General features: G+C 44.5%; 1 protein-coding gene across 1 annotated transcript; it reads right to left on the bottom strand.

Moving 5' to 3' along the window:
* Positions 1–942: 942 nt before the first annotated feature.
* Positions 943–2,238, bottom strand: GPR150 (G protein-coupled receptor 150). Its single transcript, XM_007450233.1, has one exon. It carries the CDS (start codon positions 2,236–2,238, stop codon positions 943–945), a length of 1,296 nt encoding a protein of 431 aa, XP_007450295.1.
* Positions 2,239–12,908: the final 10,670 nt, after the last annotated feature.

Raw genomic sequence — 12,908 nt, 5'->3', positions numbered from 1 at the left:
TGCCTTTGTTTGTAAAAAAGAGAGTTTTATATATCCATGCAGCATTGGGAGGTTGCAGCTTTCTTCCTAGCTGCGAATATCCCTAAGGCTCCACCTGGGACAGTGAGCTGCACCACTCAGGTGCTTCCCCTCTCTAGTCTGCTGGCGATTCTGCTCAGAGGTTCCACCTGTGCAAAGCATCACAGCTGTAGAGGCTGCTCTGGGCACAGGAACAATTTCCTACAGAAACGGGGCATATTTGAAAGGTTGGAAGGCAAGCTTTTATGTCTCCCTCCTACAATCCCGGCTTCTCCTGAAGTGGAAGCTAGACCAGAAATAAAGGCCACACTGATTTTTCTTCTGAGAAAACACATTACCATGTTAAAAAAAAGTCCTAACTGCTCTGTGGGAAATGTTTTTATTTTACAAATACTCTGTGGCTCTGAAGTGACAGCGGGATTACATTTCTGACAGTATCACTGGTACAATTTCCAGGCTTCTCAGGGCAATGTGAGGATATTCCTCCCGGAAAGAAAGGCACATTCTCTGGTCCCCAAGCTACAGTTAAACACGACCCCAAATAAGGAAAAACAGATGATAACACAGCAAGTAATGAAAGCTTGGCAATTTAACGAAAGCAAATGGTCTTATCCAGAACGCTATGGGAGTGATAAAGAACTACAAAAATAACTCTGTAACTTTGCTTTTACAAACAAATGGCTCACTCTCTGTCTCCAGATGGGGAAATGTGAGAACTGAAAAGGAGAAAAGAACCTGGAAGTGTGTAGAAAAATGTAAACATTAGAAAGAAATGTAATAGGGGGGTGGAGGATGGGGACAGCTTCAGTGTAACGCTCTTGGAGACCGTCCTGACGGTTGTGATCTAGACGGAGCCCGGCCGGCCTCGTGTTCCGTGGAGGCGGTGCCGCAGCGACAGATGACCTGTCTCTGGCCATCGAACACCTAGAAGACGCTTTCGCAGGAGCAGGGCAGCGACCGGGGACGCGGCGGGGGTGGGCGCAAATAACCCTCCTCCGGCTGCTCCCGCCGAGCGTGGTGATAATGTGGGTGGGGCCAGCGGTGGCGGTGGAGCGCCCGGTGGCCCCGGGCGCCCTCGTCGTCCTCCGCGACTCCCTCCCGCGGGCAGCACACTGCACCCAGGCGCCTCCGCCAGCACCGCCGGAGCCGACAGTCGCCCGCCTGGAAGAACAGGTAGACGAAGGGATTGAGAGCGCTGTTGGCCACCCCCAGGAGGCGCAGGGCCACCGCTAGGTCCTCAGCCTCCCAGTCTCCCATCGGCCCAGACGACCACGTGGCCGCCAGCCGGGCAGCGAAGTAGGGCAGCTCGCACCCCACGAACAGCAGCGCCAGCATCAGGCTCATCTTCAGGCTCTGGACTTTGGCGCGGGGCAGCGCGTTGGGCGCGGGGGCTTGGCCGGGACTGGCCGACCTGGGCGCCGCGGCCGATAGGACCTGGGGCGGGCGCTGCCGCCAGGCGCAGAGTAGGCGGCTGCCAGCGATGCCCATGACCGCGACCGGCGCCACGAAGCCCGCGACGGCCTCATAGAGCGCGTAGACCATCAGGTGCCAGCGCGGTAGCGGCGCGAAGATGTCGCGGCAGCGACGCTCCCCGGGCCAGGCGCGAGCGGCCGGGGACGCGGCGGGCGGCTGCGAGGGGGCGCCCCCGCGCACTACGAAGGCCGGGGGCAGCGCCAGCAGCAGCGCCAGCAGCCAGCCCAGGGCGGCGAGGGCGCGCGCGGGCAGCGGCGGGCCCTGTGGACGGCGCACGGCGCGCTGGCGTTCGAGGGCAATGAGCGCCACGAGGTGGGCCGACGCGCTGTGGCCGGATGCCCGTAGCAGATGCACGAAGCGGCACGCCAGGTCGCCCACGGCCCAGCGCCGCTCGCCCAGCAGCTCCCAGGCCAGCTGCGACAGCGCGGTGCCCCCGCACGCATACAGGTCGGCCAGGGCCAGCTGCACCAGGAGGAAGTCCATCTTGCGACGCTTGGGACCTGCCCAGGGCCCGCCGCCCCCGCACAGGCGGCACAGCACCGTAGCGTTGCCGGCCACCGTCACCACCAGCATGACCCCCAGGAAGACCAGGCGGACGCGGCGGCTGGGCGGCCCGGACGGCGGCGGCGGCGGCCCCGGGACTGGGGCTCCCTGTCCGGAAGTCAGGTTGAGACCCCAGCCCAGCGAGATGGGTACGGAGAGGTTTGGCGCCGGCGCCGGAGTTGAGGGGCTGAAGGGATCCTCCATCCGTAGCCTGGAGGAAGAGGAGGTACCGAACAGGGCAGGCAGGGCGCGGGAAACCAAGGTGGAGGCGAGGCTCCGCTGGGCGCGATGCCGGGTCTTAACGAGTTCCCAAAGTTAGTTGAAAACGCACACGCACGGAGAGGGAGATCGATGCAGGTAGCTTTGCGCTTAGTTGTTTTTATAGGTTGTCCTCGTCATTTGTCCCTCAAATGGGGGGGGGGGTGTGCGCTCGAGGAACACACATGATTCCTCTTCTCCACCTTCCTCTCCGCGTCTCCCTCCCAATCCGGGTAGATCCCCTTCCAGTCTCTGCCGCAGCCCCCGTGCAGCCCTAGCGGGAGCCGCGAACCGCTGGGCTCTACAAACCTCTCCCGTTGGTTGTTTACATATAGCACAGCCAGACAGAAGGTCGCTTTGCCTGGCCAACGTTAACCCGGGACCAGCACACTGGAGAGGAAAGTCCTGACTGAGACTATACCCCTCAAAATGGTTTCAGATTGACAGTAGGAAAAAAAAAAAAAAAGGCACTAGTTTTGATTAAAATACAGAAGAGAAAGATTTGAAATGCCATGGTTCTGCACTAGCTTGAGAAAAACAGGAACCCAAGAAACCTAACAGCGTTTTGAGCAAAGAGGAGCCCAACAAATAAATCTTCCTCTGGCCAACGAGAGTATTTTACTCGGAGAGAACTAAAGTCAAAGGTGTTGCTTGGCAATTAGGAGCAGCAGTGGTTTGCAGATCGTTTCAAATACTCCTCATTACTAGAAACAGCAGATCACAGCTGCTCTCCATGAAGTAAAATTCATTTCATTAGTCTGAAGAGGGCATTAATAGGTTTTATGCAAATGGTAGTACATTTATTGCTTTTCTCCTAATATTTTCGCTCAGTGACAGATGTATCATCGCGGCTCTTCATTCTCTTGATTCTGTTTTCTAGCAGATGGGAGGTTGCTAGGAGGGACTACGCCTCCAATAAGCCTGGAGAAAAGGTGACTAAGAAGATGATAAGGCGGCCAAGTTTTAAAAAAGAAATCCAACTCACAGGAAATGGTTTAGATTAAATGCAATCTCTTTTATTTTAGCCCTACCTCCTCACAAACAAATTTTAGTTTTCCTGTTGGAAGCATCAGTTTGGTTTTTTATGCACCCTCCACATTAATTATGGTGAAAGTACAGCCTATGCTTCCTGGTCTGGGCGTCTGCTGGGGTTCACATTCCCAGGCTGAGGAAATATTTGACACTTTAAGATGTGCGGGATAGGAGGGTTTGGTGGGTGTAGCAGACAGTCCTGCCAGGTGGAATGGGAATCTCATTTCCCAAGCTGTTGCCCTTTGGCCAGGGAACTTTGTCATTTTTATTATATCCCCAGTGCCTATCACTGGACCTGACCCATGGTAGGTATCAGTAAATATGTTTTGAGTTGATGAATTAATGGATATGTGATGCATTTCAGATAATTTTGAGCAAATGTTTCTACCTTGATTATAAATCCATCAACCTAAGAAAAAAATGCCTGTTATACCTGTGCCAGTATCATCCAGAAGAGCTCAAGGAAGCTCTGGGGAGATGTAGGAATAGACATTCTTGGTGGTACATTTAAGAGGTAGAGCGATAGCCTTGGGAAATCGAACTCCTGGTTTAATTTTTTTTTTTAATTTATCTTATTTATTATTTTTGGCTGTGTTGGGTCTTCGTTGCTGCACGTGGGCTTTTTCTAGTTGCGGCAAGCGGGGGCTACTCTTCATTGTGGGCTTCTCGCTGCAGTGGCTTCTCTTGTTGCGGAGCACTGGCTCTAGGCGTGCAGGCTTCAGTAGTTGTGGCACGTGGGCTCAGTAGTTGTGGCTCGCGGGCTCCAGGGCGCAGGCTCAGTAGTTGTGGCGCAGGGGCTTAGTTGCTCCGCAGCATGTGGGATCTTCCCAGACCAGGGCTTGAACCCGTGTCCCCTGCATTGGCAGGCGGATTCTTAACCACTGCACCACCTGGGAAGTCCCTATGTGTGTTTTTCTTTGTATTCTGCTTGGGCTTCTCTAAACGTTTAGTTTGGTGATTTGTTGTCTTTCATTAATTTTGGAAAATTCTCAGCAATTGTCTTTTCAGATATTTCTTCTGACATTTTGCCTCTATTCTATTATTTCAATTGCATATATATTATACCTTTTCATATTGTCCCACAGTTCTTGGATGCCCTGCTCTTTTTTTCTCTACCTTTCACTTTTTCTTTTTTTCCTTCTTTTTTTCCCTATCCCATCTCTCCTCAGAGGAAGTTGTTACCCTTTGAAATTCAGTATTTTATCTTGAAAAATTTCGCTTGGCCTATATTCAAGTTCACTAATTCTTTTTCTCTCAAGTTCACTAATTTTTTGTGTGTCTAGTCTGCTGATAAGCCATTTGAAGGATTTCTTCATCCACGATAGCATGTTGTTTCTAGTGAATCAGTTTTATTCCTTTTTAAAAAAATAGTTTCCATCTCTATGCTGAAATTCCCACTCTGTTCATGCATGTTAACCACATTTCCCCCTAGATCCTTCAATAGATTAATCATAGTATTTTCAAGTCACTTTCTCATGGTTTCAGCTTCTGGGCCATCTCTCTGTCTGGTTCTGTTTACTGCCTTCTTTCTTCAAAATGGGTCTTTTCTTGCTTCTTTGCCATGTGAGTTTGACCAAATGCCAGACATTATATGTAAGTGAAAAACAGTGACTGATGTAAATAGTATTCACTCCTGAAAATGGGCGTGCCTCTTCATCTGTCAGGCTAGTAGTGTGGAGGGGTTGACTACATGTAGGCAGTAGTTGAGCTAGGTCTGGGTTCTGATGTTGGTATAGTTATCATTATTCTCCTGCAGATTTCAGACTCCTGCAGTACTGCTGCTGTCTTGCTTTTAGTGAGAGGCTTGGAACACTGGAGGGTTTTTCTCAGTCTTCCTGCTCCACCCCTAGCTTTCAGCACACCCGGCCACGGGGAGTGCGGTGGGAGGTTTCTTTCTCCATGCTTCTTACCTTTCTCCCAGAAGTCGTGTGCTGTTGTTCATGGTGGGGGCAGGCTGATTTTCTTTTTTTTTTTTTTACAGAAATTCACTTAACTCCAGCTTCAGTCTTATGTAGGCCCTGGGGGCCTGAGCCTTAAGGGTGGGACTTTATCCACATTTGTCACTTTCCCCTATGGCAGCTGACTCGGCCTTGTACCTTGCAGAAGAGGAAGTTTCTTGTCTGTACTGCTGTTGCAAGAGATCTCTGCTTTCTCTCAGTGCAGGATTGTGAGCATGACTGGGGTTCTGCCTCTCCTCAGCAGCTGAGAGCTTTTGCTATAATCTACCCCTTCCCAGTGATAGCTGACCTTTTGCTGAGGACTGGGGCTGGGAGGATTTTCTGCTCCTGCCCCAGTGGCAGATGAGTTTTCGCTTTGTAAGAGAGAAGGTTCTGGGTTTTATGCTTCTGCTGCGGAGGCAGCCCCTCCCCATCTGTTCGTCTGTCCCACTGTAGAGGCTCTGTCAGGTCCCCTGCCCTGCTCCCCATCTTTCTCATGAGTGCTGGTTAAGGTTCATGAGAAAAAGCTCATTACTGGAGGTGGTCTCCCTTGTGTGTGCGGCTCCTAGTTTCTGCTGCTTTTTTCACAGACATTTGGCTTTTATGAATTTGTCAAAATATCAGTTGTTTTCCTTTTTTTTGCGCTACGCGGTCATGGTTTCAGCTTCTGGGCCATCTCTCTGTCTGGTTCTGTTTACTGCCTTCTTTCTTCAAAATGGGTCTTTTCTTGCTTCTTTGCCATGTGAGTTTGACCAAATGCCAGACATTATATGTAAGTGAAAAACAGTGACTGATGTAAATAGTATTCACTCCTGAAAATGGGCGTGCCTCTTCATCTGTCAGGCTAGTAGTGTGGAGGGGTTGACTACATGTAGGCAGTAGTTGAGCTAGGTCTGGGTTCTGATGTTGGTATAGTTATCATTATTCTCCTGCAGATTTCAGACTCCTGCAGTACTGCTGCTGTCTTGCTTTTAGTGAGAGGCTTGGAACACTGGAGGGTTTTTCTCAGTCTTCCTGCTCCACCCCTAGCTTTCAGCACACCCGGCCACGGGGAGTGCGGTGGGAGGTTTCTTTCTCCATGCTTCTTACCTTTCTCCCAGAAGTCGTGTGCTGTTGTTCATGGTGGGGGCAGGCTGATTTTCTTTTTTTTTTTTTTACAGAAATTCACTTAACTCCAGCTTCAGTCTTATGTAGGCCCTGGGGGCCTGAGCCTTAAGGGTGGGACTTTATCCACATTTGTCACTTTCCCCTATGGCAGCTGACTCGGCCTTGTACCTTGCAGAAGAGGAAGTTTCTTGTCTGTACTGCTGTTGCAAGAGATCTCTGCTTTCTCTCAGTGCAGGATTGTGAGCATGACTGGGGTTCTGCCTCTCCTCAGCAGCTGAGAGCTTTTGCTATAATCTACCCCTTCCCAGTGATAGCTGACCTTTTGCTGAGGACTGGGGCTGGGAGGATTTTCTGCTCCTGCCCCAGTGGCAGATGAGTTTTCGCTTTGTAAGAGAGAAGGTTCTGGGTTTTATGCTTCTGCTGCGGAGGCAGCCCCTCCCCATCTGTTCGTCTGTCCCACTGTAGAGGCTCTGTCAGGTCCCCTGCCCTGCTCCCCATCTTTCTCATGAGTGCTGGTTAAGGTTCATGAGAAAAAGCTCATTACTGGAGGTGGTCTCCCTTGTGTGTGCGGCTCCTAGTTTCTGCTGCTTTTTTCACAGACATTTGGCTTTTATGAATTTGTCAAAATATCAGTTGTTTTCCTTTTTTTTGCGCTACGCGGTCCTCTCACTGTTGTGGCCTCTCCCGCTGCGGAGCACAGGCTCCGGACACGCAGGCTCAGCGGCCACGGCTTACGGGCCCAGCCGCTCCGTGGCATGTGGGATCTTCCCGGACCAGGGCACGAGCCCACGTCCCCTGCATCGGCAGGCGGACTCTCAACCACTGCGCCACCAGGGAAGCCCTCAGTTGTTTTCTTACCTCCTCTTTTGGCTTCTAGTCTTTCTTCTCATGTACTGCCAAAGGTGGGACCGTTTGGGTGTCTCAGCTGTCCTCAGAAGGGCTTGCCACCCTTTTCAGTTCAGTTTACCCGTCCTATGAGAGGCTCAAAAAAGTTTTAATTTTGTAGATTATCTAGCTTTTTTCTTTTCCTTTTGATTTCTTTTCCTGTGGGAGCAATAATCCCTATCCTATGTGGAAGCAGAGCTCTCAAGATACTAAGGATACCAATCCTTTACCATCAATATTACAACATTTATGATTATTTTGTTTTCTGACTTCTTGAACAGTTTATTTATTTTTCATTCCCCTTAATAATAAAAAGGTTAAGGCTGAGTATAGCTTTGCTTGTGTCATATGTTCTTCTAAGTTTTCTCATTTTCATTATTTAAAAAATAGCCTGTACCTTTAATTTTTTGACCCAAGAATTTAAGATTCTGCTTTGTAACTTTATGAGAAGAAAGGGGGCTAAAAATCTTAACTGAGCGTTTAATATACATAATTGTAAAGATCACACACACATACCCAGAATATCTGACCAGTGTAGAAGGGATCTAGATCTTTTGTTTTCCACATTGAACTTCTTTCACCTAATTTGTGTTGAGATCTCTCTTTTTTGCTCATGGCCCCTCATCACCAAGTTCTAGTTTGATTCAGTGATTTACAATATGCTTTAATAGCCAGTAAGAATTGTCCCACCTCAATATTCATTTTCCATAATTTTATTAGTTATTTCAGACATTCAATTTTTTTTGAAAACTTTCAGATCATTTAGTCCAATTAAAAAACAACAAACCCTTACTGGGACTAAGATCAGGATTGCATGAAATGTATGCATTAATTCTGGAGAAGTGGCATTTTAATATTAGAGCCTCCTATCCCAGAACATGCTGTCATTCCATGTTTATATTTTGTTTGTAAACTTAATAGAATTTTATAATTTTTTTCATCTAGATTTGTGCTTCTTGTTAAACTTTAAGCTATTTTTATAGAATGTCATACTGTGAGTGGAATATTTTTCCTAATTTCTATTTTTAATTAGTGATTATTCTTACAGATAGGTATTGATTTATATATATGCAGCCATTTAACAAATTTCATCAATTATAATAGTTTTTACTAGGATCTCCTGGGTTTTATGAAATGGAAAACCACAAACAGTAGAAAGAATACAGAATCCACTTTTTTTTCTTTCTGCAAAGACAAATAAAAATATATAAAGCTTCCAGTTGATGTTCTGGTCCAAGGACAATAGTTTGAATAACAAGGTTCCAGACCCATGGTTCCCACATTTTGCTGCACGTTAGAATCACCTGGGGAGTTTTAAAAAATCTCAATGCTTGCATGTGGGAGCTAGGCATAATGGTTTTTAAACATCCTCAGGTGATTACAATTTGCAGCAAGTTTTGAACCATTGCTCTAGACTAGCAGTTAGCAGTCTGTGGCCCCCAGGTCAAATCCTGTGTTTTTGTAAACAAAGCTTCATTGGAACATAGTTGCTCTCATTTGTTCACATAGTGTCTGCTGCTGCTTTCTTGCTACTATGGCAGGATTGAGCAGTTGTGAAAGAGACCATATGGCTCACAAAGCCTAAAATATTTAGTATCTGGCTTTTTCATAGAAAAAGAAAAAACAGAGGGATAGAGTCCCTTTATCAATTCTCCTGTGCAGGATTTTTTAGAATTCACTGTTTCTAGAAGGCTCTGTTTTATGAGAAGGCTATTCCCTTTCACCCCCTGCCCTGCCATGGACAAATGTGTTGGTTTTCCAATACAATGTGATATCTGAGAAACTCGAATTCCTCTCATATTAATTCAACAAATATTTACTGAGCTTCTACTATGTGTCAGGCCCTTGGATACTTTAGGAAACAAAAAGGACAAAAGGCCATTCCTGTATGGAGCTTCCATCCTAGTGGGTAGGAGGGGTGGGAGACAGTATCAACAAATTAAGTGTGTAAAACATACACTAAGTTGGACGGTAATGATTTATATGCAGAAAAATAAAGCAGGGAAGCCCTTGTGATTAGGTAACATTTGAGCAATGACCGGAAGGAGATAACAAAGAGAGCCATGTGGAAATCTGAGGGAAGAACCGCATTCCAGACCAAGAGTTGATAAGCACAAAGGTCTTGAGGTGGTGCTTGCCTAGTGCGCCTGGAAAATGATAGGGAGGCCAGCGTGGCTGGAGCAGAGTGAACCAAGTAGAGTGCGGGTGATGTACAATATGCCGCCGGATCATTTAGAGCCCTGAAGCCCACTGTAATGATTTGGGCTTGTGACCAAGAATGTCACCTGCCATATCAGTAAACTAAGGATCAAGCCATCAGTCACTGCAGCCACCCCCGACTGTGCACTCTGAAGGGATTCAGGATCTAGAAAGTAGGATACTAGCCCTAGATAGTTCAGGTGCCTATCAAAGGAATGATTTCATTGAGCCCAGACTCTTGCATCTTCCCATACATAGAAAAGCACTAAATTCATTAACTTGAGATGTCTGGTTTTCTTTAATTAACAGTAATCTTTTGATATTCCGACTGCCTGGTTTTTGTTGCAAAAACCATGTATCCTGGATCCTCCCTTACCTCTTCAGAGCAGCCTCTCCCTCAGAGTTATCTGAGAGGCTACCTGCTGGGCTCAAGTCCTCAGCAAGTTCCCGGAATAAAACACAATTCTCAACTTGTAGGTTGTGCTTTTTTTTTTTTTTCATTCGACAGGCTTTCACAGAGTAAGGTGAGAAACGAGTGGAGGGTTTGAGTATCCAGTGATGTGATTTGATCACTCTGGCTGCTGTGTTGAGAAGAGACTGAGGAAAGCCAAGGGCAGACTCAGGGAGACCTCCTAGGAAGCTATCGCAAAATTCCGTACAACAGATTATGGTAGTTTGGAACAGGGTGGTAATGGTGGAGGTTGGGAAAGATGAAGCCCAAAGATTGTCCTCAATCCAGTTTATAATTAGTGTCAGTTCCTGTCAGATTCTGGCATTAGATAATTTGTCTCGTTTTCCAAGTTTTTCTTCTTTTTCTGTTTTCATGGTTGTTAGATACCATTTTGAATTAGATATTATCTTAAAACCTCAATTTTACCTAATTATGATCCTGTATTGAATATGCTTAAAACATTGCAGATGCTTGGTAAATTCTAACAATGAATGCATCTTAAAGCGTTTGAATAGAATGAGGTAGATTATATTTATCTTCACATGCTTATGTTTTCAAAACCACATTTCTATTATTATTGCTTTATTTTTCCCTATGTTTAGCCTATACATCACACATTAGCTATTTTTTATTCCTTAGGTTTAATTAGGAGATGAGAGGTAGATTTGTATATTTTAATTTTAAATATTGAGATCTTTCTCTTAAGGGTTTTACTTCAGAATATATCTGAAGTGAAAATTATTTCTCAGAAATTCATACATAACTACAAAGATAAGCTCATACCAATTCACTGAAGAACAATAAAGAAAGTAAAGGTGATGAGCTGTCTAATGAAGAAAACTTCCAAGACAGTTTGAAAAAGGAAGTTAGGTTAAAAGGAAATTGGGTAAAATTATTATTTGCAGATAAACTTTTTACCAGAGAAATACAAGATACCAACTGGAAAACTATTAGTACCAAAAAAATTGTATTATTGGTACAAAGTAAATATATAGAAATAAAATTTGTATATACAAATAACCAATTAGAAGATATAATGGAAGAAACATCTACTTAAAATAGCACAACACCAACAAATGATAAAACACCTAGGAATAAACTCACCTCTGGCTGCACATTAGGATCATCCGCTGGAGGGCTTAGCAAACAAAACAGCAATAAGAACAAAACTGCCCAGGTGCCATCCCTAGAATTCTAATTCCACTGGTGTGGGATGGGCCCTAGGTGGTATTTTTTCAAGGTCCCTACTTTCCAAAAATCTCTAAGAAGAAACTGATCTATATGAAGAAAACTTAGAAGGCTACTGAGCAATAAAAAGAAGGCTTGAAGAAAGGGAAAAGTGTACTATATTCTTTAGAATAACCGAATATCACAAAGAATTCAATTTGCCCTAAAGTAGGCTATAAATTTAATATATCATATAAAGACTAACAAGATTTTTCATTTTTGGAACTACACAAACTTATTCTAAATTTGTATGGGAAAAATAAGTTAGCAAGAATAGCCAAGGACAATTCCGAAAAAGAAAAGTGTTGCAAAGAAAATAGTATCACCAGATATTGCCTACCCTATTAATAAACAAAATAGAATTGTCCACTGCAAAGTAGAAAATGTTTTGAAAGGACCCAAATGTCAATGTGACTTGTATATAATAAAAACGGCGTTTCAGATCAATAGAGGAAAAGATAATTTGTTCAATAAAAGATGTTATATAATAAAGTGGCATTTTCTAACTAATGGGACTAATATTAGCTTACTCAATAAAAGGTCAGTTGGGGTGGCCATCTTAAAAAACAAATGAAAGTTAGATCTCTAATATGTAATGCATTCCCATGGGTCAAAGATCTAAGGGTAAAAAATAAAATTCTAAAAGAAGATAAGTGGGGAAGGCCATTCTAAATATGACACAAAATCCCCAAGGCACAAAAGCAAAGATTCATAACTTTGCATGAAAATACCAATTTCTACATGTCAGCAAACACCAGGGCAAAGTCAAAAGACAAATTATGAAAAGGAAAAAAAAATTTGTAGCTTCTCTAACAGACAGCTAATATCTAAAGTATGCCTGTAATAAAAAAGACAACCAACCAACAGAAAAATAGGCAAAGAATAGAAATAAGAAAGGTCATGTAAAGGAAATTCCAGTGGCTATTAAACATATGAAAATATGATCTACCTTACTCATAGAAAAAGAAGAAAAACAACAATAAAGTATTTTTTATCTACCCAGTTGGCAGCAAATGTGAGGCCATGCATTGCTGGTAAGAGTATAAATTGGTATAACTTCTTTAGGGGTAATTTGGTGGTATCTAGAGTAATTTTGCTAGATATAGTCTTGCCCCAGTAATTTCACTTCTAGGTGTTTTTTTATTTTTCATTTTTAAAATTATTTATTTATTTATTTGTTTATTTATTTGGCTGTGCCGCACGGCATGTGGGGATCTTAGTTCCTGGACCAGGGATCCATGCCCACCACAGTGGAAGCGTGGAGTCTTAACCACTGGGCCACCAGGGAAGTCCTCGGTGTCTGTTAAATGGAAAAAAAGAGAGCAAGCTGTAGAACATCTTTTATAGTATGCTACCATTTGTGTGTGTGTGTCAGGGGCGGGTGCTGGGGAAGAATATAAAGTTCGTAGAAGCCTGTGTGTCTCTCAAAGGATACATAGGTGGTTACAGTAGTTGCCACCAGGAAGGGGTACTGGGTGGCTGGGGGACTGGGGAAGGAGAGAGACTTCATGCTCACTGTTAACTGTTTAGAACATTTTTGAAGCTTGTACCTTGTGCATGTATTACCTATTTTAAAAAATAATAATTTCTGCCATATCCATGGTCTGTGTACCATTAAATACTCCAAATACTCCCATCAAATACATCCAAATGATCTATATCCCATCAAATAAAAATAACTCATCAGACACCATCAAATACTCAAAAATAACTAATTTATGGGTCATAAGTAATAAAAATTGTTAAAATATTTTATATTCCATAATATTCAGAGGAAC

Source organism: Lipotes vexillifer, unplaced genomic scaffold (genome assembly GCF_000442215.2).
Source record: "Lipotes vexillifer unplaced genomic scaffold, Lipotes_vexillifer_v1.1 scaffold1403, whole genome shotgun sequence".
NCBI classification, from domain to species: domain Eukaryota; kingdom Metazoa; phylum Chordata; class Mammalia; order Artiodactyla; family Lipotidae; genus Lipotes; species Lipotes vexillifer.
Note: the sequence above shows the minus strand (reverse complement) of the source record. Positions and strands in the feature narration are given on the sequence as shown.

Excerpts from the sequence above, each read along its gene's own strand:
- GPR150 (XM_007450233.1), bottom strand. The coding sequence starts at position 2,238 with ATGGAGGATCCCTTCAGCCCCTCAACTCCGGCGCCGGCGCCAAACCTC.